This window comes from Staurois parvus, unplaced genomic scaffold (assembly GCF_062004578.1).
Source record: "Staurois parvus isolate SC_StPar_1 unplaced genomic scaffold, SC_StPar_1.0 ptg000390l, whole genome shotgun sequence".
Classification (NCBI taxonomy): Eukaryota; Metazoa; Chordata; class Amphibia; order Anura; family Ranidae; genus Staurois; species Staurois parvus.
Genome location: NW_028318186.1, coordinates 12,797,291 through 12,823,969, shown reverse-complemented (window position 1 = coordinate 12,823,969; position 26,679 = coordinate 12,797,291). Strand labels below are relative to the sequence as shown.

Genomic DNA, 26,679 nt, shown 5'->3' with positions numbered 1-26,679 from the left:
CTCCTAATATAATATGGTAACTAGAGTTTACATGGCCTTCCTGTTGGATAGTTTGGGAGTCTTACTCAGCCGCCTTGTCTAATGTTCAATCCTGAGCACCTTCTTTTTCATCAGAAAAGGTTTTATATATTCAATCCAAGAGGTACCGAGAATTGACTATTTTGGGGTAACCATGTTTTTTCCCATTTTGGGATCCAGGCTTGCTCCAGAAACAGGTTTGAGGTTACCAGAAGGTTCCAGCAAATAGCAGGAAGTTTTCCAGGCATGAAATAATAACAGTCTTTTGTTTCCTATGATCCCCATCAGTTCTGTCAATAATATTCTCTGCACTGAGGCCAACCTGAAAGGTAGGGCTTAAAAAACAGAAATGGAGCATTCCCTTTGAGTTCTGCAATATGTAGTGCAAGGACTACTGTTGATCCTGATGCTTTGGAGGTGACAGTAGTGAAAATTTATTAACCCCAAACCAGGGGTGGACTGACAACTCATGGGGCCCTCGGACAATAGGAGATCATGGGCCCCCTGTGTCCACGTCCACACTCAAACAAGCCTATGAAAGGTACCAGGGGCATCCTATGGGGCCCTTTACTGACCCCGGGCCCTCGGGCACTGCCCGAGTTCCCAAATGGTCAGTCCGCCCCTGCCCCAAACTGTGTGGAGAATGGGGGAAGTCATAATAAACATGATGCCAACCTCATTCCTCTAACGTTTCTCCAAACTTCTAAGAGTCAATAACAGAAATATTTCAATTTAAATCTCATGTCTGTGCTAGGCATTTGTAGGCAGTGAGATCTTTGGTGGAACACATTCCCACCACATTTGACACAAAGCAGAGAACATTAGATGGAATGCAGATGTGTTATAAAAGCTCCTCTAGTAGGGTCTGCAAAAGACTCCTAATGAAGCCTGTCATAAATTGTCTTACAGAGCAGCTTAAAGCAATGAATATCCTGAGTCATTTTTAACTACTATATACAAACTTTAAAAATGATCAATCTTGCTGTTACTTTCATAAAAAGGGGTTACATTAATGTATATGATGCTACCAAGAAGGCAGATACCAAACATATCAATCTTACAAGCTCCAAAATCCGAATAAAATATATTAGGTATACTAAGAGAAATATTTATATGATCCATATCATATCTAATCTCTAACAAATCATAATGGTATTCTGTTAAATAATACAGTATGTTGCTTGCCGGATTACAAAACCTTTCCATGTAGAAATATAGATGTATTCATGATAGTGGGCATCAAGGTTTTCCACGGAGCATTGTACTTGGGAGGACCTTGCTTTGGCAGGAGCCCAAAGGAAGGGGTCTGCCTGGTCTTGGCTGGGTAAACCAAAAGGTACTCCCTGTTAGGAGTCTTGCACCCTGGGGGTTCGGGGGTGGAGGTCTTTTCTCTTTGGAGGAGGATCATGTGCTACACTTGCACTTTGCACTCAGTCCTCCACCCACTCCAACGGAAACACCCTGGACCTCGTTTTCTCCCACCTCTTCACTAACACCCCCTTCCCCCTCTCTGACCACCACCTCCTCACATTCTCCATTCCCCCCCATCAACTCCCCCCCGAAGCATCTAACCATCACCCGCAACCTCCGCAATCTGAACCCGACCCATCTCCACCCGGCAGCTGACCGTCTGTATGACAGTATACTCCCGCTGTCATGCCCTGACCTGGCCACTACTGCATACAACGACTCACTGTCAGTTGCCCTTGACTCCCTGGCACCCCTATCCACACATAACATTGGACCCTGACCGCTTCAACCCTGGCAAAACGACCACATGAAATGCCTCAAACGACGAGGTAGCACTGGAGCGCTTATGGCGCAAAACCAGATCCCCTCGCGCGTTCTCCCTCTACCTCGCCTACACCACCTCCCTCCACGCCGCCAAGCAAGCCTATTTCATAACCCTTATCAACTCCCTCTCCACCTGTCCTCGCCGGCTCTTCTCTACTTTCAAATCCCTGCTCTCTCCCCCCCACCTCCACCCAGCACCTCACTCATGGTCCACGAGATTGCCAATCACTTCCAAAACAAGATTGACACAATCCGTAAGGACATTGTCAACTCACAATACACCTCCCCACCCAGCCTCCCGCCCTCCTTCAACCCCACAATTGCCCCCTCCCCCGAACTCATAGCCGCACTACCCCCCACTATACCTAATGCCCCGCACACCATCACCTCCCCAACACTCTGCTCCTTCAGCCCAACTACCCCTGAGGAGGTCTCTAAGGTCTTCACTGAAGCCCGCCTCACCAGATGCCCCCTGGACCCTATCCCCTCACAGCTCCTCCAGTCACCCCCCCTCCATCATTCGCTCCCTCACCCACATCTTCAATCTCTCCCTCTCCACCGGCACCTTCTCCTCCCCTCTAAAGCACGCACACATCACCCCCATACTCAAAAAACCTTCCCTTGACCCCATTAACCTTAACAACCTCAGACCCATCTCCCTGCTGCCCTTCACTTTCAAGCTTCTTGAGCGCCTGGCCTACAATCGCCTAAGCGCCCACTTTACTGATAACAACTTCCTTGACCCCCTACAGTCTGGCTTCCATCCCCTGCACTCCACCGAAACCGCCCTACTTAATATCACCAACGACCTGCTAACCGCCAATGCCAATGGCCACTATTCTATCCTCCTGCTCCTCGACCTCTCCGCGGCCTTCGACACTGTTGACCACCCTCTCCTCCTTGCCAAACTGCACTCCCTTGGCATCAGGGACGCTGCTCTCTCCTGGTTCTCCTCCTACCTTTCCCAACGCTCCTTCAGCGTCACCTAAAACACTGCCACCTCCCCCTCCCCCTCTCTGTCGGGGTCCCCCAAGGCTCTGTCCTCGGGCCCCTCCTCTTCTCCATCTATACCTCCTCCCTTGGCAAACTTATTCACTCCCACGGGTTCAATTACCACCTCTATGCCGATGACACCCAAATTTACCTCTCCACCCCCCACCTCACCCCCTCACTCTATGCCTGCATCGCCCACCTCCTAAACGACATATCAGACTGGATGTCACTCCATTTCCTCAAACTTAACCTATCCAAAACCGAGCTCCTGGTCTTCCCCCCACCCTGTGCCCCCCCATCCTCTCCATCACTACTAACAACGCCACCATCTCTCCCACCCCACACGCCAAAGTCCTGGGTGTCACCCTGGACTCCCACCTCTCCTTCCTACCCCACATCCAACTGCTATCTAGATCTTGCAGGCTCCACCTCTGCAACATCTCCAAGATACGCACATTTCTCACCCCAGACACCACCAAACAACTCGTACACTCCCTCATCATCTCAAGCATGGACTATTGCAACTCCCTTCTCACTGGCCTACCCAAACGAACACTATCCCCACTCCAGTCTATCCTGAACTCAGCGGCCAGACTCATCCACCTCACCAACCGCTCCACATCTGCCTCCCCCCTCTGCCAATCCCTTCATTGGCTCCCGATTGCCCAACGCATCAAATTCAAACTGCTAACTCTGACCTACAAAGCCATTCACAACACCGCCCCACACTACATAACTGACCTGATACCCAAATACTACCCTACCCGTGCCCTCCGCTCCTCACAGGACCTCCTACTCTCTAGCTCTCTGGTCTCCTCCTCCCACGCCCGATTGCAGGACTTCTCTAGGACTTCCCACATCCTCTGGAACTCCCTACCCCAATCCATCAGACTGTCACCTACCCTCCTCACCTTCAGGCGCACCCTGAAAACCCTCCTCTTCAGGGAAGCCTACCCCAACCTCACCTAACACCTGACCTCACCTAACAACTAACCTCCTCCACTCCTCCCACCACTCCATCCCCCACAGCCATTTCCTCCTGTACCACCTTCCCCCTCCCTCCTAGATTGTAAGCTCGAAAGAGCAGGGCCCTTGAACCCCTCGTGTATTGTATTGTTACTGTCTTGCCTCATGTTCTGTCCCCCTTGCTACTGTACAGTGCTGAGCATACCCTTTGGCGCTATATAAATACTGTATAATAATAATATTGTGTGGTTCATTTTGCTGGGCACCTACAGGTAGTTGCAAATCTTGCATGCCGTCTAGTTCACTCTAATTGTTTTTTAGCAGCTAGGTGATTCCCCCATGTGTCTGATATTTCCCCAAGCTATCTTGTTACCTGGAATCCTTACGCAGTTACGTTTTCTACTGCCTATGGCAGATACAATAACTTCCATGACTAATCTGCAGTGAGCAAATTGGCTGTTTTGTTCTCTGTAGGCCAACTATTGCAATTACAGCACATGACACAATGCAATCTCGCACAGTTTAACAGTGTTTTGTAAGTGTTTATATGTATTGGTGATGCAGTCTCTTTAGGAATTTTGAACCCTTCAGAGCAATCAAAAATGATCTTATTCATTTTATGTGGAAAGAAATAGGCCATTATATCTTACCCAAATAGCACAGGTAGAATCTAATATTCAATCACTTGTAACTGTGTCCATTTATCAATTAGGGATTCGAAAATAAGAGTGATGGTTTCAGCTGTATTTCTGGTATGCGTAGATACCAACACTATTCTTTATGTCTAGCAGACCCAGTACCGATGTGAAAAAACAAATATTAGTAATTCTCCCATATTTTACAATCAAGCTGGTACCTTTGGAGTCTAACATCTTCTCTCTGAACAATTCAGGCCTTTGCAGAAAAAATTGTGAGTGGGCACTGCACAGATTGGGACTTATTAGATATTGGACTTTTCAGAATTTCAAAGTTAGTAATACGCACATTTGTCTCAGAGTCTATGTGAGACTTTACACCTAGTTTTGTGCTAATGTGTGATGCCAAATGTATTGGCTGGTGTTCAGCGAGGCATGCATGAGATCTAAACAAATCACTGTTGAGCAGGCACACAAATCAAACATTTGGCTTCTCCTAGACACTGCATAGCTAAAATATCATGTGTATTCTGGATTAACTCACCCTGGCTTTATCCTGATTGTTATGTTAAATATCTTTATGAAAATAAGTGAAAATATGATCTAGACCTTTTTGTTGTTGGATGGATCCTGACAACCTTTATTCCCTACATCTCCAGGTGAAGTGTTCAATCCTTTGACAGTCCTTGGACGTGCAGTTAACAATGTAATAAACTTGGTGATGTTCGGCCGGCGCTGGGGCTACGAGGATGAGAGCTTCCTGAAATTTGTCTCTGCCGTTAACAATCTGTTTACATTCATCCGAAGTCCACTAGGAGTGGTCAGTGCTTTTTAACATCATTGACATAAAGTTTGCTTATCAAGATGATAGATGGTTAACCTCTTGGTGAAAATGCTGTCATTCTGACCCCCAGCATCAGTGCTTTGTTAGGGCCTATTAAAAACATTGTGGTGCTTTAGCACAGGCACATTAGTCTAAGTTACATTACACCACCATATCACAGACTTGGTTATCTAGTATAATGCATGCATGGGCAACAATAATAAACTATTAAACAAAGAAACACTTGCCTAACAATTCCTGCTTCTGGCCTGGATTCAACAGCAGTTTTGCCATGGACAGAACATGTGGTCTCAGACTCTTTACTTCCTCCTTTTGGGGTTTCAATCCAACAACCCAGAGACAGGAAGTGCTATACAAAATAATTATGTGATAAGTAGCACAATTATTTACAAATACAGATAGTAAAAGGCAGACGATCCCTGCACAGAAATAAGTGTATAAATTGGAGTTAGAAGTCCTCATCTGCATACTTAGGGCAACATAGCAAAACATTGAACCCAGAGGGTTAGCATGAAAAGCAGGAGGCCAGCGTTTTCAGAAAAAGATGTCAGTAATTACTGCCTCAATTTTTTTCACAACAGGCTTACATTAAAGCTCATTAAATATTATTACATAGCTGGGTCAGTCATTTTAAAATGGCAAGTGCCAATAATATTCACATACATTTTTTGTTAAGGTAGGTGCCATTTTCTGGAATAAAATGTTGGGTGCAGTTGTTTCTATCATGTTAAATACCAATGTGCTATCTTATACTTTCTGGAGTTAAAAACTGTGGCCCACAGTAGACATAAAACTGGCTGAATATTAATTCCAGTTAATTCATGCCATTGTTCTATTTGAATTAAAAGTGTCTAATTTAGGGTGATGTCCATTGGCCAGCAATCTTGACAATACATAGACTACAAATGGCAACTATTACAATATGTGTGTGGCAAACTGGAATTTACAGGCAATTACAAGAACAGAAGATCAGCCTCTGCCTAATTTACTATACTTTCAGGGCTCCTATCCAGCAGCAGCTAGAAGTCTCTCATTCCATCTGGCCATACATGTCCTTAGTGCCCAGAGAGAGAAGATGGAGACAGAACAACCCCCTCTTTCTACCTCCTTTTTTTCTCCTCCTCTATGTTTGCCTCTCTGGACACTAAATAGCATGTAAAGTGACATTGGTGTCCCTACTCCTGTCAGTCAATCAATAGATGAGCCAAAGGAAACTCCCAATGTCATGGAGACCAAGTATTCAAACCAAGTATGTTAAGTCTCCGGGGCAAAAGCCATAAAGTTCCCAGCAATGGAATCTAACCAGCATATGTGAAAAAAACAGGGGTGCATTATTTCTTTGTTCTGTTCTAATAAAGTTTTAATTACATTAGTATAATTTCCAAAATATTGAAGCCAAACATACCAGACTTAGCAGCCCTATGGCTGAAGGACTGGCCAGGTGGCTAGCCTGTAGCATGATCAATGCTAGCTTTTCACAAACTACACTATTGGTAAGGTAAACAGTCTTAGCATCTTAGGCTGGGTACACACAGTTAGGGTGGCCATATATGGATCAAAGTTCGGCCGGTTCAGCAGGGACCAGCTGAATTTTTAACACCTGGATGAGCAGGCTGGTTGTACACAAGCTGGCTATAGTTGGCAGCTCTCTGTCAGAACACAATAGCATAGAGGAAGTGATTCCCCCATCCTCCCCAAATGTGTAAATAGCAGAATGTACTAAGCAGTGTTTCAGCCCATTGGCTGCAGGCCACTGATCGAAGGAGATTTTCCAACAGGACAATTCAACAGAAACCGATCTAGCAATTGGGAGGGATGTACACAGATTGAAACTTCGGTTTTGGTCCCTGCTAAACCAGGCGATTTTTGATCTGAATGTACCCAGCTTAAGCTTTGCTTATTCTCACAGTGAGTTTTTTTTTTTCAAATAAATGTTAAAGTGTATAGATTAGATAATGGTTGCGATCCCCATCAAGTTATATTTTGCAGAACCTCTCCCTGCACTTTATTACTTTCCCTTACAAGTGGAGTCTCTGTTCCTCACCTAGTCACTCGTTCTAGGTGCCTGAATGGAACAGGCACCCTAATATATAGAGACCCTCACCTAGATGTCTGCCAGAGGTTACCAGAAGTTGGAGCATCCAGTCAGGTAGTTGCAACCTCTTTGACAACTATGAATTCTGCAAAGGAACAAGTTTCCTCTTAAGAATCTGCACAGTCTGTACAGTGGCCCAGCACCACCTATCAGATGGAGGTCAAGTTGCGCCTGCCTTTGATAAATGACCAATTTTGTTCCCAATCAGTCTTGTTTGATAGGCATAATTGATCTATTGTCAACAACCCATTCAATCAATATGGCACTCGTGGCTTATCACAAAAATCTGATCCATCAAAATGCAATTGTATTCACGAATAAAGCATCTTGGTGCTGTCCATCAATGCAGAATGATCAGTCATTTTCCATTCTTGCCTATCAACTTAGTTTCAACAAATCTGATCTAAACTAAGTTTGAGACAATCATAAAGGAAGTTATGGCTATTAGATTGCCTGCAGGTTCAATCCTTTTGATCAAATAGCACAATAATCAGATGAAAAAAATCTAAATATGTGTGGCCACTATTGGACAGCTGTCACTAGTACAGGTTTATCCAAATGGCAGATTTCCCTTCACTTCCTATTACTGTGATGGCTCAAAAATGTGGGATTTCCCATCTCTTTCTGTACTGAGGATAATGGTCTCCTAGACAAATAGAGAGAGGGTTAATCTTACTAGTCTCCTCCCCACTGAACAGTGAAGTAGCAAAATAAACTCCTCTCTGTATTACTTTGCTTTCTCCTCATATCAGCATGACTGTTTGCACTCCAGCACACCTGAAAGGATTTTTGTGCTGCTTATCCCTCTCCCATTCTAAGCTCTGCTGTACGGAGGCTGCAAGAGGCTCAGATTATAGTCAAGCTCAGATACTTACACTGCTTGCTATTTAAAAAAATACATTTACACCCGTGTCGCAATGGGTGCGACTTGGCATGCGATTTGCATGCCCTGCAACTTTCAAATTGCATGCCAAGTCGCACCCTATTGTCCACAATTGAAGCAGTCATATCAGTGCGGTTCCAACTTGGTCGGAGCCACACCGATTTCAAAAGTAGTACATGCACTACTTTTGGTGCGATTTGCATAAACATCTGTGTCAGATGTCTTGCAAATCGCACCTGAAATCAGCAAGTCACCTGACTTTAAATCGTGCAACTTTACTGTAAGTCAAAACTGATGTGCCTGGGGACTTAATGATACACTATATTGCCAAAGGTATTGGGACATCCCTGCAAATCATTGAATTAAGGTGTTCCAATCTTCTCTATGGCCACAGGTGTATAAAATCAAGCACGTAGACATGCAGACTGCTTCTACAGACATTTGTGAAAGAATGGGTCACACTCAGTGAATTCAAGCGTGGTACCGTGGTAGGTTGACACCTGTGCAATAAGTCCATCCCTGAAATTTCCTTGCATCTAAATATTCCACGATCAACTGTTAGTGGTAATATAACAAAGTGGAAGCAACTGGGAACATCAGCAACTCTACCATGAAGTGGTAGGCCACGTAAAAAGACAGAGCAGGTTCAGCGCATGCTGAAGTGCACAGAAGTCGCCAACTTTGTCAATAGCTAAAGACATCCAAACTTCATGTGGCCTTCAGATTAGCACAATAACAGTGCATAGAGATATTTATGGAATGGGCTTCTATGGCTGAGCAGCTGCATTCAAGCCTTACATCACCAAGTACAATGCAAAGTGTTGGATACACTGTTGTAAAGCATACCACCACTAGACTCTAGAGCAATGGAGATGTGTACCTGGAGTGACAAATTGTGCTTCTATGTCTGGCAATCCGATGGGCGTTTCTAGGTTTGGCAGTTGCCAAGAGAACGGTACTTGCCTGACTGCATTGTGCCAAGTGTAAAGTTTGGTGGAGGGGGGATTATGGTGTTGGGTTGTTTCTCAGGGGTTGGGCTTGGCCCCTTAGTTCCAGTGAAGGGAACTCTTAAGGCATCAGCATACTAAGACATTTTGAACAATTTCATACTCCCAACAATGTGGGAACAGTTTGGGGATGGCCCCTTCCTTTTCCAACATGACTGCACAGCAGTGCACAAAGCAAGGTCCATAAAGACATTGAAAAGTGAGTTTGGGGTGAAGGAACTTGATTGACCGGCACCTCAACCCGATAGAACACCTTTGGGAGGAACTAGAGCCGAGACTGTGAGACAGGCCTTCTTGTCCGACATCAGTGCCTGACTTCACAAATGCCCTTTTAGAAGAATGACAAAACATTCCCATAGACACACTCCTAAACCTTGTGGACAGCCTTCCCAGAAGAGTTGAAGCTGTTATAGATGCAAAGGGTGGGCCAACTCAACATTGAACCCTATTGACTAAGACTGGGACGCCATTAAACTTAATTTGCATGTAAAAGCAGGCATCCCAATACTTTTGGCAATATAGTGTATATTAATGATTACAAAGATGCATTCATTTTCAGTCTTTTAGATCTGCCTGGAGTTCAGCTTTAATAGTAATTATATAACACTGGTTCTTTTGTAAATATCTTTTTTTTTCACCCCATTTAGGCATATGTTGCGTTTGATAGTGTAATGAAGCATCTTCCAGGCCCCCATCAGAAGGTGTTTGCAGACTGTGAGCATGTGAAATCTTTCATAAGGGAGGAAATTAACGCACACAGGAGATCATTGGATCCAGAGTTCCCCAGAGATTTTATAGACTGCTTCCTCATTCAGGCCAACAAGGTAAAAGATCATATACACCAAGTTGTACTACAAAGTATCTGTAAATCCTACAACAGAAAATTTTGAAATTAAAGGTGACCGTACATGGCTTGAATTTCAAGCAGAATCACCAGGAATCAAAAAATAAATTTGAGCTGTGGGTGGCTCTGTGGGCCCCATCTAGCTCAGCAAAATTAGATTTTAATACCAAAGAAGCTGGGTGAAAACATGTTGGCCCAACAATAATTGTCTCCAATCAGATACAGTATATTCTGACAGCCGCAGGTGTCTCAAACAATATTCGTCAGTGTAGATTCCTCCATCGGCACTATTTAGTGTGGATGGGGGAATCAATTGAGTGGACCTTGATCAAGCCATATAACCCAAGCGTATACAGCTAGTTTCATATAGATCTCATTGGGACTGTTCTTCAACACTAGTTTAATGTCAAGTTTTGAAGATTTTATGAAAAGATATTAAAATGAAGCTGTTTCCAAATATTTTTTCTGAAGGTCTGCCTGCTGATGAAGGAAACATCAGAACCTCTGTCAGGTTTGAGGAGCACTATTTGTAAAAATGCAGGAAAGAGAATAGAACATCCATCTGTCAATGCCAAATCAAGAACTGGAAGCAGACCTCTGCTATTCACAATCCTTTCTTCTCTAGCATACATTGATGGTCAAGAATAAAGCCTTCATCCACATGTCCGAAGCCCTCATGAAAGGAGCCATTTGGAACTTCCAAAATGTGTTGCTTCATTTATGAAATGCAACAATAAGTAGGACTAATCTGAACAAAAATCTTTGAAGAGGTAGTCTCTTCATTTCTCCTGTACTAGGTCTAAATTTTTGTGAACAGATTTCCCCTCACTTCTTCTATGGACAAAAATAAAAAAAAGTAAGGACTCCTCAGGGAAAACTTAAACAGCATTTTATAAATTGTTCCATTTCATTTTTTTTATAGAAAAGTCCACCTTTCTGATTGTGTTTCATGTAACACCCATATGTAGGTCAGAATCTGTACGTTAACACAACCCTCTTTACATAATCTAGGGATACTTCTCTCCATTAGCTCCTCTGATTTTTTTTTTAATTCTGCATAGTTGTACATAGCTCCATCTGCACATCCACATCATTTATATTCATTAAGCATCAGAGGAACAAGCAGAGCACAAGGGCAGTGACATCATCACACCTGGCAATAATCGCTTGAAAAATCCAACAGGCTGGTTGTACCCAAATCGTGCAACAACTGAATTGGGTACAATGAGCGAGCCCATAGATGGGGCAAATCTCAGACATTCTTTGCTAAGCTGGCAGAGATTCAAACCATCTTTACTCTTCTGACTGCCAGTGGCACCAGATGTCATAATAAAATAGCCTAGAAGGGGAGATTTATTTAGCTGTTTAGCATGTATGAGGGGAATCTGTTTCTTTGAGCCTGCAGGGCAATGTGTTGTCACACTGTACAAGCACCTCTGATGGAGATAACAAGTGGCTGTGCTGAAAAACCAAGCATGGTCCACCATTGTCACTATCAGAAAGCCGGTCCAGAGCAATAATGTGCAGTCAATACTAGAACAATTGTATGCATACAGGAAGTAGCACAAGGAATCTGCAGGGTACTAACAGCACTGAAATGGAAAAAAAATATGCAAAAAGGTGAAAATAGCATTTTGTGCTAAATGCCAAGGAAATATCCCCCACACCATTACACCACCACCATTAGCCTGAACCATTGATACAAAGCAGGATGGATCCATGCTTTCAGGTTTACACCAAATTCTGACCCTACCATCTGAATGTCGTAGCTGAACCAGTCTGCCCATTCTCTTCTGACCTGTGCCATCAACAAGGCATTTTCATCCACGTAACTACCGCTCACTGGATATTTTCTCTTTACCAGACCATTTTCTGTAAACCCTAGAGAGGGTTGTGCGTGAAACTCCCAGTAGATCAGCAGGTTTACTCAGACCAGCTGTCTGGCACCAACAGCCATGCTACATTCAAAGTCACTTAAATCCCCTTTCTTTCCCCATTCTGATGCTCGGTTTGTACTTCAGCAAGATGCCTAAATGCATTGAGTTTCTGCTATATGATTGACTGATTAGCAATTTGTGTTACCAAGCAATTGAACATGTGTACCTAACAAAGTGGCCAGTATTAAAAAACACAGAAAAGTTCACACAAAATGAATGTACATGCAGTTTCATTATACAAATTAGCTATATCGATTTGTTATATATAGAAAAAGGTCCCTAAATGTAATTTTGCCCACCTTCTACATCCAGCAGCTCATACGTCTACTGCTCTCATCACTTTATGCTTTCCTTTAAAGAAATCTTAAGCTTGCAGTGCACTGAGCGAATTTTGGCTGGCTCCTAATTAACTGGCTGAAATTTATATTGTGGTTGGCCCTGTTGGCACCTTCCTGCCTGATATCCTTTCATTGAAAAATCGAAGGTCCCAGGTACAAAATTGCTAGCCAAAAAGCAGCTGCATCCAACTAACAACCCCTGTTTAGGTATTTCAACAACCACCGGTTCAGGCTCTCAGAATAAAATACCGCAAAATTTGTCCATCCACAGACACGTATAGAGTGAATGGAGGAATATGTTAGATTATTTTGTTCAGGCTGAATTCTATCAGTGCATCTTTAGAAGAGTTGCAAACCACACTGATGGGAAAAGTGACCAAAAGTAAGCCTTGCACTGACTGAAATTCACAATTTTGTTTCTACGTTGCAGGAAAAAGATGTTAGTAATAGCGAATTTTGCCAGGAGAACCTGTTGGCTGCTGTGCTTGAAATGTTCCTTGGTGGGACAGAAACCACAACCAACAATCTGCAGTTCAGCCTGTTGGTGATGGTAAAACATCTGGACATCCAAGGTAAGGCTGTGACTGATTGGTGGAGAAGCAATCACACTGTGTTCAGCATCACCTGTATTCTACGTGATGGTGGCACTTTGAAGGTAAAGACTTCCAAAATCTCACCAACACCTTCCTCACTCAAACACCTTTTGTTAAATGCAGATCCAAAGATACAGATTTGTGTGACTTTTGTCTCCAGCCTGTGCATGGCTGGACATCATGCCCAGGGAATTACTTGTCTGTCTTCACCTGTCATAAAATCAGGCATACCATCATTTTCTATGACCAACACCAACTCTTAAAGGGACATTAAAATGTTTAAGTGTTTTGGCTTGGGAAAAGGAATTCTAACAGCACTAAGGGTTTACAAAATGAATAGAAAATAAGTAATTATCTTTTTAGGCACTCTATCCCTCATTGAAACCTTGGATATAGCCATACAGAGGGAAGAGGGTAGGAGTCACTACTCTGGATCATTCACTCATCTTAAAAAAGATCATTTGAGCATTCCTGATGAAGCTGTCAGTAGCCTTAGTATATTGGGGCTTCAAGAGGCACTGTAGAAATAGACTCAGTTCACTGAAAGTGCCTTATTCAGGTGTAACCTATTGGCATTCAAAGACTAACTGTCACCTGGCCCATAAAGGTCGAAGTGACAGAATCTTTGCAAAGCCCCCCCACTCCTAATACTTCCCTTGCTTGTGCTTCCTTGCCACTCATTCCTCCATCATAGCCGCTATTGAAATCATCATTTATAGAGATGAGCGAATTATTCAAAAATTCAATTCGGCTGATTCGCCGAATTCGCGGAATAAATTCGATTCGAGGCGAATATATTCGCTGCGAATTTAACTTATAAAAAGGGTGTTTCTAGGCTTCAGAGAGCCTTTATATTAGTGCAGAACACTGTACCTTTAATTTAAATTCCCTTGGAGTCTGCTGGGGAAGAGAAATAATACTGTCAGTCAGTATGACATGCAGATGAGTGCCGTCGATCTTAGAATCACCGCACACTTCACTCATTTGGGCAGTCACGGGGCCAAAACCAGAGTGTGGAGCCACAGTGTGGCGGTGGAGGCAGCAGCAATGGGAGGCCATACAGCACCCTATGACAAAATGGAACCCACCAGCAGTGTGAGGAGACCTGAAAGTGGCACATGGCAGAGTGTGGCGATGGAGACAGCAGCAATGGGAGGCCGTACAGGGACCCATGAGACACTCTGGACCTGGCAGCAGCATGAGGAGGCGGTACAGGGGCCCATGACAGATTACGGGCCTGGCAGCAGCATGCGGAGTCGGTACGGGGGCCCATGGCAGATTACGGGCCTGGCAGCAGCATGAGGAGGCGGTACAGGGGCCCATGGCAGAGTGGCGGAGCGTAAGCAGCTAAAATTGAAGGCCATACAGAGGCCTATGTTAAAAAGTCCCCCCAGCAGCAGCGTGGGGAGACGACTATCAAGAGTCCAATGGCAGAGTGGCGGAGCAGAAGCAGCTTCAATTAAAGGCCATACACAGGCCTAGGTTAAAAAGCGGAAGCCGTCAGCAGCGTGAGCAGACGACAGAGACACATGGCGCAGGGTGGCGGTGGATGCAGCAGTATTTGGAAGCCAAACACAGGCCTCGGTTAAAAAGCGGAAGCCGTCAGCAGCGTGAGCAGACGACAGAGGCACATGGCGCAGGGTGGTGGTGGAGGCAGCAGCAATGGAAGGCCATACAGCACCCTATCACAAAATGGAACCCACCAACAGTGTAAGGAGACCTGAAAGTGGCACATGGCGCAGGGTGGCGGTGGAGGCAGCAGTATTCGGAAGACATACACAGGACTAGTTTAAAAAGCGGAAGCCGTCAGCAGCGTGAGCAGACGACAGAGGCACATGGCGCAGGGTGGCGGTGGAGGCAGCAGTATTCGGAAGCCATACACAGGCCTAGGTTAAAAAGCGGAAGCCGTCAGCAGCGTGAGCAGACGACAGAGACACATGGCGCAGGGTGGCGGTGGATGCAGCAGTATTCGGAAGCCAAACACAGGCCTCGGTTAAAAAGCGGAAGCCGTCAGCAGCGTGAGCAGATGACAGAGGCACATGGCGCAGGGTGGCGGTGGAGGCAGCAGCAATGGAAGGCCATACAGCACCCTATCACAAAATGGAACCCACCAACAGTGTAAGGAGACCTGAAAGTGGCACATGGCGCAGGGTGGCGGTGGAGGCAGCAGTATTCGGAAGCCATACACAGGACTAGTTTAAAAAGCGGAAGCCGTCAGCAGCGTGAGCAGACGACAGAGGCACATGGCGCAGGGTGGCGGTGGAGGCAGCAGTATTCGGAAGCCATACACAGGCCTAGGTTAAAAAGCGGAAGCCGTCAGCAGTGTGAGCAGACGACAGAGGCACATGGCGCAGGGTGGCGGTGGAGGCAGCAGTATTCGGAAGCCATACACAGGCCTAGGTTTAAAACTGGAACCCAGCAGCGTGAGCAGACGACAAAGACGCACATGGCAGAGGATGGATCTGGCAGCAGTATGAGAAGGCGGTACAGGGGCCCGTGGCACAGTGTGGTGATGTGGGCTACAGCAACTGGATGCCAGAAAGTGGCCGATAGGGCTATATACTGCATGACTACATAGGTGGTTTTTATAGTACTTTATTTTGGCCTCCCTCTCAGCAGGTGTGAAAAAGGCCACCATTTTTGAACGGTAGCGAGGGTCCAACAAGGTGGACAGCCAAAAGTCATCCCTCTGTCTGATGGTTATTATTCGGCTGTCGCTACGCAAGCAACCGAGCATGCTATGGGCCATTTGTGCCAAGGAATGCGAGGGACTCCCTGCCTCCATCTCCACAGCATACTGCCACGGTGCGTCTGGGTCCTCTGTCTCCTCCTCCTCCTCTACCAGATGCTCCTGCTCCTCCACTCCTGTCCGCTGAGTGGAAAAACCACCCATTTCACTCAATAATTCCTGAGCACCAATGTCCTCCTCTACCTCCTCCTCTTCTTCCTGTCCTGCCCCCACAGGGGTCATGTGGCATTGAGATCTGTGCGCCACGTCTACCGCACCCTGACCAGCCATTGTTAACAGCATTTGTTCCAGGACGTGCAACAGAGGAATGACGTCGTTCATCCCATAGTCCTGCCGACTCACGAATAGCGTGGCCTCCTCAAAGGGCCTGAGCAAGCGGCAGGTGTCACGCATGAGCTGCCAATGGCTGACATCGAAGTTACACAGGGGAGTACCTTTATCCGCTTGTAACATCAGGAAATCGGTGATGGCCTTTCGCTGTTCGTAAAGGCGGTCTAACATATGTAGGGTTGAATTCCACCTTGTTGCAACGTCGCAGATCAGGCGATGCTGTGGAATTCTGTTCTGCCGCTGCAGCTCAAGGAGGGTGTGCTTTGCGGTGTAGGAATGGCTGAAATGCATGCAAAGTTTACGTGACATTTTAAGGATGTCTTGCAGTGGGATGGTGGATTTTAGGAACCGCTTGACAACCAGATTGAACACGTGAGCCATGCATGGCGCATGGCACAACCTTCCTTGACGCAGAGCAGACACCATGTTCTTTCCGTTGTCGGTCAACATAGTTCCGATTTTCAGTTTGCGCGGAGACAGCCATCTGTCGATTTCTCTGTTCATTACACTCAGAAGTTCCTCCCCTGTGTGACTACGTTCGCCAAGGCATACCAGGTGCAGCACAGCGTGACACCGTTGCGCCCTGCACATGTGATATGCCGGTCGGGTAATGGGACTTGGCACGGGGGTGGCGGCTGAGGACACGGCGGAAGAAGAGGTGGTAGAGGCGGACATGTTTGCTGGACCAAGGACGTGCAAACGTGGAGGCAAAAGCGTCGTGACCTGTCCAAGTTGCTGGTGCGGCTGTGCCGGCACCACGTTCACCCAGTGGGCCGTAAATGACATGTACTGTCCCTGACCGTAGTTACAGCTCCACACGTCGGCGCTGCCGTGCACTTTGGCAGAGACCGACATGCTCAAAGACTGGCCCACCCTCTCTTCTACATGTGAATGCAGGGCTGGCACTGCCTTTTTGGCGAAGAAATGCCGGCTTGGCACTCTCCACCGCGGCTCGGCACAAGCCATCATTTCTCGGAAAGGTGCTGAGTCCACCACTTGGAAAGGGAGAGACTGCAGCACCAGCAACTTGGACAGGAGGACGTTCAGCTTCTGCACCGTCGGGTGCGTGCTCGCAAACTGTTGTCTCTTGGAAACGGATTCCAAGAAAGACTGCTGACGGAATCCGTGAAGAGGAGTAGCAGGAGAAGGAGCATCTGAACGAGCGGAAGATGCCAACGAGCGACAACTCCCCTCAGCAGAGGTGTTGGAGCCTTGACTGGCTGATAGAGGGCGATTGACGTCGGGTGACGGAGCAAGTAACGGAGCGGGTGATGGAGCGAGGGCTGGGGCAGGCAGAACCGTCGTATCTTTATCACGGTTTTCCCAGGCCACCGAATGGCGACGCTGCATATGCTGATGCAACGCTGTAGTCCCAACATGGGCCCCCTGGCCACGCTTGACTTTCTGGCCACATAGTCGACATACGGCTACGTTTACTTCCTCGGGCGGCTTGACGAAAAATTGCCACACCGCCGAGTAGGAAACTTTGCCCCCGCTACTCCTCACTGGCTGACTGCTACTTCCTCCGTGCACACCGGCACCACTACTGGCCGTGGTGGTAGGCTGCAGTGGAGCTGGTGCTCTACTCCGTGGCCGTTTGCCTCCACTGACACTGCTGCGACCCTGCTGCCTCCTGGGCAACCCACCGACTGTTTTGCTCGCTGCCAAGCTGGCACCCTCTTCTCCTGATGATGCGGAAGCAATAGCCTGATGACGACGAGGCTGCCAAGTGCGATCAGCCTCATCATCATCAATTAGGGTCTCCGCGTCACTACTAGCCCCCTCGGCTGCGTGTGGGTCAGGAGACAGACCTGTCTCTAGACCGGCTACCGAGCCACTCTCCTCGCCAGTACTTCTTCGCCTGGCTGCTGAAGAGGCGGATGTCTCCCCCCGTTCATGACCGCCCTCTGTTAGCTCTTCCTCACTGTACAGTGGGGCTGAGCCCACAGCATGCGATACTTCGCTTGGTGAGGGAACACCAAAGGACAGGGGCAGGTCGAGGACACGTGATTTCAGTGGGCTTGCTCCCGGGCCATGCCAACTAACGGTTGTGTCTGACGTACCCACCGACCGTTGGCTGTAGGTGTCAGAGGTGACCTGGGAAGAGGAAGACGACTGAGTCAACCAATCGATGACGGCAGGGTTGTCGGTGGAGACACGACCGCTGGATGACACCGGGAGCACTGGCCTCTGGCTGCGACTAGTGCTGCCTCGACCCCTTCCTCTGCTGCCACGTCTGCTCGCTCCTGAAACATTGCCTCCTCTGCCACTCCTCTGCGTGTTGTCTGACATACTCTTTAATTCAATAAGCACCCCAAAAATAAAACCGGATTTAACTCTTTGAACGTACAATAGTGGTTGTGAAGCAGAAAGTCAGTTTATTTAGCACAATCGGTCAATTGCAGCTTGCCGTTGGCTGTAAACTGTACGTTTATGTCACTGGAATGCACTAATCACCCAAAAAATAATACCGCCAGCCGGCGTGTAAATGGATTTAACTCTTTGAACGTACAATAGTGGTTGTGAAGCAGAAAGTCAGTTTATTTAGCACAATCGGTCAATTGCAGCTTGCCGTTGGCTGGAAACTGTACGTTTATGTCACTGGAATGCACTAATCACCCAAAAAATATTACCGCCACCCGGCGTGTAAATGGATCTAACTCTTTGAACGTACAATAGTGGTTGTGAAGCAGAAAGTCAGTTTATTGTACACAATTGGTCAATTGCAGCTTGCCGTTGGCTGGAAACTGTACGTTTGTGTCACTGGAATGCACTAATCACCCAAAAAATAATACCGCCAGCCGGCGTGTAAATGGATTTAACTCTTTGAACGTACAATAGTGGTTGTGAAGCAGAAAGTCAGTTTATTTTGCACAATCGGCAAACTGCAGCACCAACTGTGCACGACAGCCACCAAAAAAAAAAAGGGTGTATGTCACTTTAAATTTTCGATTCTTTGATAGCTGTGGCCCTAAGTAACAATTCTGTGTCCCTGAGTAACGATTCTGTGTCCCTGAGTAACGATTCTGTGTCCCTGAGTAACGATTCTGTGTCCCTGAGTAACGATTCTGTGGCCCTAAAGTCTCTGTGGCCCTAACTCTGTCCCTTTATACAGACAGGTCTGTCTCTCTTGAATGACCGGAGGCTAATGGAGAATTCTAAGATGGCCGCGATTTATAGCTCCACCATTACACAGTGCTGGCTGGCTGGCTGCTGATTGGCTAATGCGATCACATGTCATGAATGAATGCATTATGGGTCAGCGCGCCTTGTCTGCGCGCCTTCCCAGAGATCCCCACTCCGTCGTCACACATGTCGCCGCCATTTTTGGGAAAATTCGATTCGTGCATCCGAAGTTTGCTAATCTTCGGATTCGTAGCGAATCGAATTTTTCCAAATCTTCGGAACGAATTCCACTTCGTCATGTTCGATTCGCTCATCTCTAATCATTTATGGTGAATAGTGATATGATATGCAATGCTTTTTGCAGATGAGCCCTGTCATAGGAAAGGAGGCCACATGATCCCCCGTACTTGGAAGTGTAGGGTAGTGTTGTTTCATTGCTAGAGGATGAAGCAGCAGGTGAGTGCTTTCAACGTGAGTATAAGTGGGTTCCCTGTGCTGAAACACTGTCACTTTGCATCTCATGAGTAAGGTGACAGAGTCTTTTTTTTTATATGACAGTTTACTTAAGATATTTTACAGACAAAGAAGAGCAAGGTAAATAGTACACAAAACATCATAAATATGGTAACCAAGGATGAGTAGATGTACAATTTGGCAACCAAAGCAAAGAGGGAGTAAGAGAGGAGAGGAAAGCATAGGCAAAAGACAAGATGCATGGTTGTTCCATGATGGGGCAGAGATTCAGGTACACACCCAGGGAGAAAATCAGGGTAAGTAAGTTTGCTTGAGTGAAAGTCCTACTGCATGCCCAATACTAGGGTGTGTATGCAGAGGGAAGACAAGTCCATAAAAACATTGTTGGGACTTGGTGGAGAAAGAGTAGGGGGTGAGTAGAGGTGGGGACAATTTGGGGGTAGAAGGGAAAGGTAAGAACTAGAATAAAGGGAGAGAGGGGAGGATGTGAGCATGCCAGCTGTATGGTACCCAATGCGAGGAAAAGGCAAACTCAGAATCCAATGCAGTTTCACAGTATTGTATTTAGTTGACTGCAGTTCCAAAAATAAAACTTTCACTTGTAGAGCACAGAAGTGAGCAGTAGCAGCTTTGTTTTACACAAGAGCAGTATCTCTTGAAGTAACAGGGCCAACAGCACTCAGTAACAGTTTCAGTGATACTAGTAACAGGTTCAGTAACTCTCAGTAACAAGTTCAGTAACTCTCAGTAACAGGATCAGTAATACTCAGTAACAGGTTCAGTAACCCTCAGTAGTAGACTCAGTAATATTCAGTAACCGGTAAAGCAACCACTCCACACAGGCACAGTGTTGGTCCCAGACGAATGCTACACAGTCCTTAAGGCACAGGAGTGGTGGAGCAATATAGCTAAGCTGACTGATACCAGAAGTTTGTAGTCCAGTGTAGTTTTACATTGGTTTATCCTCAACACAGTGGATCACAACACAATCTGAGTTGATCTTACTTCGGCAGCTTCTATAGGAGTGGTAGTGGCCTGGCAGGTAACTAACACAAGTGGCAGTTTCCAATTAGCCTAAAGCAAGTGGTGGCAGCTTTTCTGGAGATCAATGCTGACTATAGGACGCTTGCAGTGTCCCCTGCTCCGTCTCTTCTCGCACTGGAAATTTTCCTGGCTATGTCCTCTGTCCTTGCCAGATAGGTTCCTCTCCCTACATTAACCACTTACAAAATGGGCACTGAACTTGGCAGGGCACTACTGTTTATTAGCACTGCCCTCAACCAAGATGGCAGCAGAAGATCACTGGGAGTTGCAGTACCCAAATCAGATTGTTGCCTCTCCTGTGATACCTATGGAGGCTGCAGGAGAACATCATTCCCCATAGGAATTTACTCCATCCCCAAGGTGGCAAGGCATTACATGCTGGGTGGAGTTTGAACTACACCTGTGAGGTGTCCAGCCCTGAAAGTTCATGCATTAGAAACTCTACAAAAAATTATTCTTCAAATTCTTGTTTAAAGAGGTCTCAAAGTTCCAACATGGTGTTAAATATGTCTAAGGTGTTATGAATTTTGGCCAATAAGTGCTCCATTAATTGCACATCCCCAGTGAAATTAAGTAGTTTGCTCTTTCAGGGTGAGTAGGTAAGTTTCTAAAGCTTCACCATTAGGCATTTTACTATGGTCAGAATGTGGACTATGAGTTGTGCCTTCTAGGTGACCAATTTGGGAGAGGAACCCCAAGGAGATAGTATAGTGGGTCAAGAGGCAGTAGGTTTTCTCTGAGTTTGCAAACTCAGGTACTCCATTTCTGAAATTGCACTGCTAGGCACTGTAGTGTCATCTTAGGTTCCACATAATGATTACGGGGTAAAGTAGTGTCATGCATGATGTAATGATTCAGGGAACCTTGCTCAGTACAGCATACTAGGCATTATATCATTGAGTGAATGTATTTTATTTGTGTGATTGGAACTCTCTTGTTATGTGGTGTATTCGTGCACTATGTTGCAGTACATAGGAGACAGTATGACAAAGTATGTGTTTTTCATAGATTTTATATACAGTATATATAAAGTATATTTTTTAACAAAAAAATGTTACAATAGTGGAGCATATCCAAAAAACACAAGTTAGAAGTTAAAGGGTACATCGAGTGGAGATGCTTAGAGTTTAATATCAGCGAGATACAATCTTATAAGAACTTGTACAGGGAGCATATAAAACTATCACTTTATTCAACCAAGTATTTTTAAATGCCATCCAAACCAGACGTAGTTGGAAAGGGACAACATCAGTGAAAATTTTAAAATAGAAAAAATGATTTCTTAAAGTGGTTTTCAGAAAACTAATGTACATAAACACTAACTGTACTTTATTTTACTAAACGGCCATTGTTGAGCTCAGCTCCAGTACTCATGAGATGATATCATCAGTCTGTTGCAGGCTGGATGAAGTATTTCCTCAGTTTCCTCTCCACCAGTGTTCAGACTGCGCATTGTAACTTTGTAACAACTCACAAAGTGAGAGGCTACACAGTTATTTTGTGTTGGATATTTGTGAACGCAGTCAAGAACTGCACAGACCTCATGATTTGGATAATTGTGTCATCTCTGAGCTGGCATCTCAATCCAGAAAGTATATGGTGATTATGGATGATGCTTGAACAAAAATAACTCAGCCCTTCTAGAGGGGAATTAGCAAAGTGGTGATCAAACCATCACACCAAGCCTTTATGTCAGTTCACGATTCAAGTAATTTTCCAGTGAAGTTTTTTATTATGATAAGCAAATCGGTTAGCAAATTAGGCAAATTGCATTTTTCCTGCCAAATATCTGCATGCAAATTTGTATATAATCCTACAATTCACAAATCACAATTTCAGGAATTCTGAAACTGTATGATGTTCTTAATATCAGGGGAATCTGCATTCAACTATTCATACAAATTAAAAAAGGATATTGGTCTATTTTTATATTCAATAAAAACAAAAAAAATTTTACAGAAAATTGTGGATAAATTACAACTGTTCATTTTTATAAATTTCCTTTATGATTAAACTTTGGTATGTTTTATTTTTTCCTTAGAGAGGATACAGGAGGAGATAGATACAGTCATTGGGATGGACAGACTGCCCAGCATGGCTGACCGCTTTCAGATGCCGTATACCAATGCTGTCATCCATGAGTTAATGAGATATATAGACATTTCCCCAATAGGGCTTCCCCGTATAGTGACTGAAGACACCAACTTCCGAGGCTTCACCCTCCCCAAGGTGAGAACCATCTGGGCACTTTTTTAGATGAATGTTCAGGCCAGTTTGGCTGGATATTGGTTTATAGAGGTCAAAAGTATTAGAACTAAGAAAAAAATCAATTGTTTCTGCCATATAAACCTAATAACAAGAACATTTGAGCAACATAGCATATAATCACAATCCAAACCAAATTGACTCACTTGGTCGGATTCTCCTCTTGGGTTAAGGTTTAAGGAGGGCAGGGTGCCCACCTTTTCTTTCTGGTCTCTGACCATGTTTTAAATCAAGAAACGTTGATCATGGCAACAAACACGTGGAATTAAGTCTCACCATTTGTGCCTCTTATGGAACTGGCATTCTCTGGGTTTTCTCCATTTGTCACAGGGACCTCACTGTCTGATAGGAACCGTTTGCCCCTAGTTTACTGCAGTAAAGTGTCCCCACTGGTGTTTTAAAGAAATAGTAAAAGTAGCTGGTATATCATTTGTAGCTGCAGCCAGTCTGCAAATCTCTGATATGATTGTTTTGTTTAGGTAGCCCAACCACTTGTAGCAAACTGTGCCTCCTTTCTCAGGAACTGCACACATACATGAGACCAGCAAAGTCTACCTACTGTATAATTGCAATTTCACCTTGTGTGAATTCTTCCTTTAAAAGTGGAACCCAAGGGTCTCGCTATGTAACTCCCTTGTTCAGTCATCTCTTCTTGAAAAATACTCCTCTGAGATTATGATTTGAGGAGTGCAGGGCGCCTACCTTTACTTTCTGGTCTCTGGTCACATTTTTGTTCATCGGGTTGTAGGATAGAAGCAGATGTTTCTCACAATCAATCACAATTGATGTTTATGCTGGGAAATGTTTTAACACTCATTTGAATGGCTTGTTTAGCCCAACTCAATGGAAGGCATTCCCAAGAATGTAAACCCTTTTGCTTAATCTAGTCCCCATAACATCAAAGGCAGGGGCATAGGGTATTTCTTTTCATGGTAGGGTACAGCACTGAAGGATACAAGTGCCAGCATACCATACATGCTATGACTGGCAAGATAAGCTACAGTGCCACAATGCAATGGGAGTAACAGCTGCATACTGGAGTATCATTTTCACTATCACAAAATTTCTCACTTCCCTCACAGAGGGAAGATCCCTGCTGGAAGGAAACCCCACTGTCCTGTTCCCGGTAGCTCGTTTCCACTCCCACAATCTACTGGGAGGTGTGCTTAGCCTAAACTGGCCCAACCATGTTTTTTTCGGTACCATGTACATGTAGCACTACCCCTTAGGAGTCGCTGAGTTTTGAGTCCCCCTAGCTACACCTGAGGGGCACTACATACGTCATAGATTAGCTATGCCGTCCTTTCTATTGGCAAAAAGCATTGTGACCTCCTTTTACCTTAATCAAACATCACCACTAATCAATCAGTTCTGTGACTATCATCAGTAGACATGTGCATTCATCTGTGGATTCCATTGAAAAAGGATTACATAGTCAGGTCAGAGTACATGGCAGTCATGGGGATAGAATTGTTACCCTGGTCACTGACAGTGTCAGCAGCAAACTAGTGCCTTGCTGCTGCACCATGAAAAATCTGGGGGTGGGGTGGGATTAGGACCCTTTTGTCTTCATCCCCCAGTATCTGTGCCACAGCATACACATTCTGTTGTGAGTTGCACAACAGAAAGTGAGAAGGAAGCACATACAGTGTTGAGATATAAATTGTCCGTAAGTACGGCAATCACGGTGAAATATTGTGAAGTGATCCAATAGGGAATCCACCACCTCTGTTAGATGTACATTCACCAGACATCTACTGGTAAACAGCATGTGAGTGAACCCCTGAAGATGTGCATGCACACAAAATGCATCGGATGGAGCCGCACTTGCTGACGTCACGCCGCCGTTGCTGAAAGTTGGAACGGCAGCCATCTTGTGAGCTATTCCTCATAGGAGAGGGTCCACCTGCATTTTTTGCCCTTGGCTGAGCATCCCTTGCAGAGGCTTCATTGTTGTTACCTGTACCCAGATGAGATGTGCTTACATGCTGTTTACCAGTAGATGTCTTGTGAGTGTATGTGACGGGAGTGACTTTTGGGGGTGGGGGGACCTCTGTATCATCTCCCCAAATCATTATGTTTAACCCACCCTGTGCCTGTTTAAGGGGTACAGGGTGTGTATGTGAATGTCTGAGTCTTGTGTATAGTGTGTGTTCCTTTGTCTAGGCCACATGGCTGTCCATTGTCTGTTTGCCATGTGCTCCCCCCCATTGTGCTGTGTCTTCCTGTCCAGCCAACTATTATGGGATGTACTGTTTGTGTATTGGTGTGGGGGTTGGTCAATGTCCTTTACCATGTGTTTCATCCCATTGTTCTGTGTCTGGGTGGGATGGGGCGGGCTGATGATGTATTTCCTGTTCCTGGTTGTGTTTCCCCGCCCTCTGTATAAAACATGTTGTTTTAAAAATAAAATGTGTAAAATAAAGAGTTGTTGGCTTCCTGTATTATGAAGAGCTGGGTATTGTCTTTTTCCTGAGGGATTTCAAGGTTTGGTCCGTGGATGGTGTTCGGACAGGGGAAGTTGTGCTATAACGGAAAAACTCAGTGCGGTCTGGGTTCCGGTTCCGTTACAGTGTACATCTGACAGAGGTGGTGGATTCCCTATTGGATCACTTCACAATATTTCACCGTGACTGCCGTACTTATATCCTTACGGACAATTTATAGCTCTTACTCCACTGATATTTCATGGACTTTATATAGTCTCACTGCACTTTACTGTTTCACATTTATTGAATGATTTATTGAATATTTTTTGTATTTGATTTTTATATGCTGCACTTGACTGTTCCACTAAAATGTATTTATTTTTTTTTTCTTCTTTGCTATATGTCAGATTGACTCTGAACTTTATTTTCACTATAATATTATTCACTTATTTTAGCACTGCACTTTCTATATATTTATCCATAAGGAGTTGTTACCTATACCTTAGTGCTAGCTGCTTTATAGTTCCTGCGCTTGCCTACACTTGATATTTATAAGTGTTGAGATATGTCTGGAAAGATATTTATCCAGGTCTTCTTATAACTAGTAGTAGTTAGTCACATTCCACTGGACTTGTGTAATGCTGAAGACACTTCACTGCTTATCCAAGTAAGAATCAGTAGCATATTAACCACTTGAGCTCCTGAGGATTTACCCCCCTTAATGACCAGGCCTCTTTTTGCTACTCGGCGCTGCACTAATTCAACTGATAATTGCGCGGTCATGCAATGCTGCACCCAAACGAAATTTACGTCCTTTTTTTCACACAAATAGAGCTTTCTTTCGGTGTAATTTGATCACCTGTGCGCTTTTTATTTTTCACACTATAAACAAAAAAAGGCCAAAAATTTTGAAGAAAAACAATATTTTTTATTTTCAGCTATAAAAAATATATAGTAAACTCAAAGTTGGTTATAAATTTAGGCCAAAATGTATTCTGCTCCATGTTTTTGGTAAAAAAAATCCCAATAAGTGTATGTTGATTGCTTTTTGTGGAAGTTATAGCGTCTACAAACTATGGTATAAATACTGCAATTTACGCCATTTTTTTGCTGTACAGCGCTGCGCTAGTTTAATGGACAATTGCGCGGTCATGCAATATGGTACATAAATTAAATTTACATCCTTTTTTCCCCACAAATTGAGCTTTCTTTCGGTGGTATTTGATCGCCTGTGCGGTTTTTATTTTTTGCGCTATAAAAAAAAAAGGCTGACAATTTTGAGGAAAAAAAAATAATATTTTGGACTTTTTGCTAT

At 44.9% G+C, this 26,679-nt stretch overlaps 1 protein-coding gene across 2 annotated transcripts in view; it reads left to right on the top strand.

Moving 5' to 3' along the window:
- Positions 1 to 26,679, top strand: part of LOC149455707 (cytochrome P450 2A4-like) — a 62,911-nt gene that overhangs the window by 29,606 nt on the left and 6,626 nt on the right. For both annotated transcript variants that reach the window (XM_089686105.1, XM_089686104.1), the window contains exons 5-8: positions 5,066 to 5,226; positions 9,883 to 10,059; positions 12,785 to 12,926; positions 22,712 to 22,899. In XM_089686105.1, the coding sequence (XP_089542231.1) occupies positions 5,066 to 5,226; positions 9,883 to 10,059; positions 12,785 to 12,926; positions 22,712 to 22,899 (668 nt within the window). The remainder of the gene's footprint in view (positions 1 to 5,065; positions 5,227 to 9,882; positions 10,060 to 12,784; positions 12,927 to 22,711; positions 22,900 to 26,679) is intronic.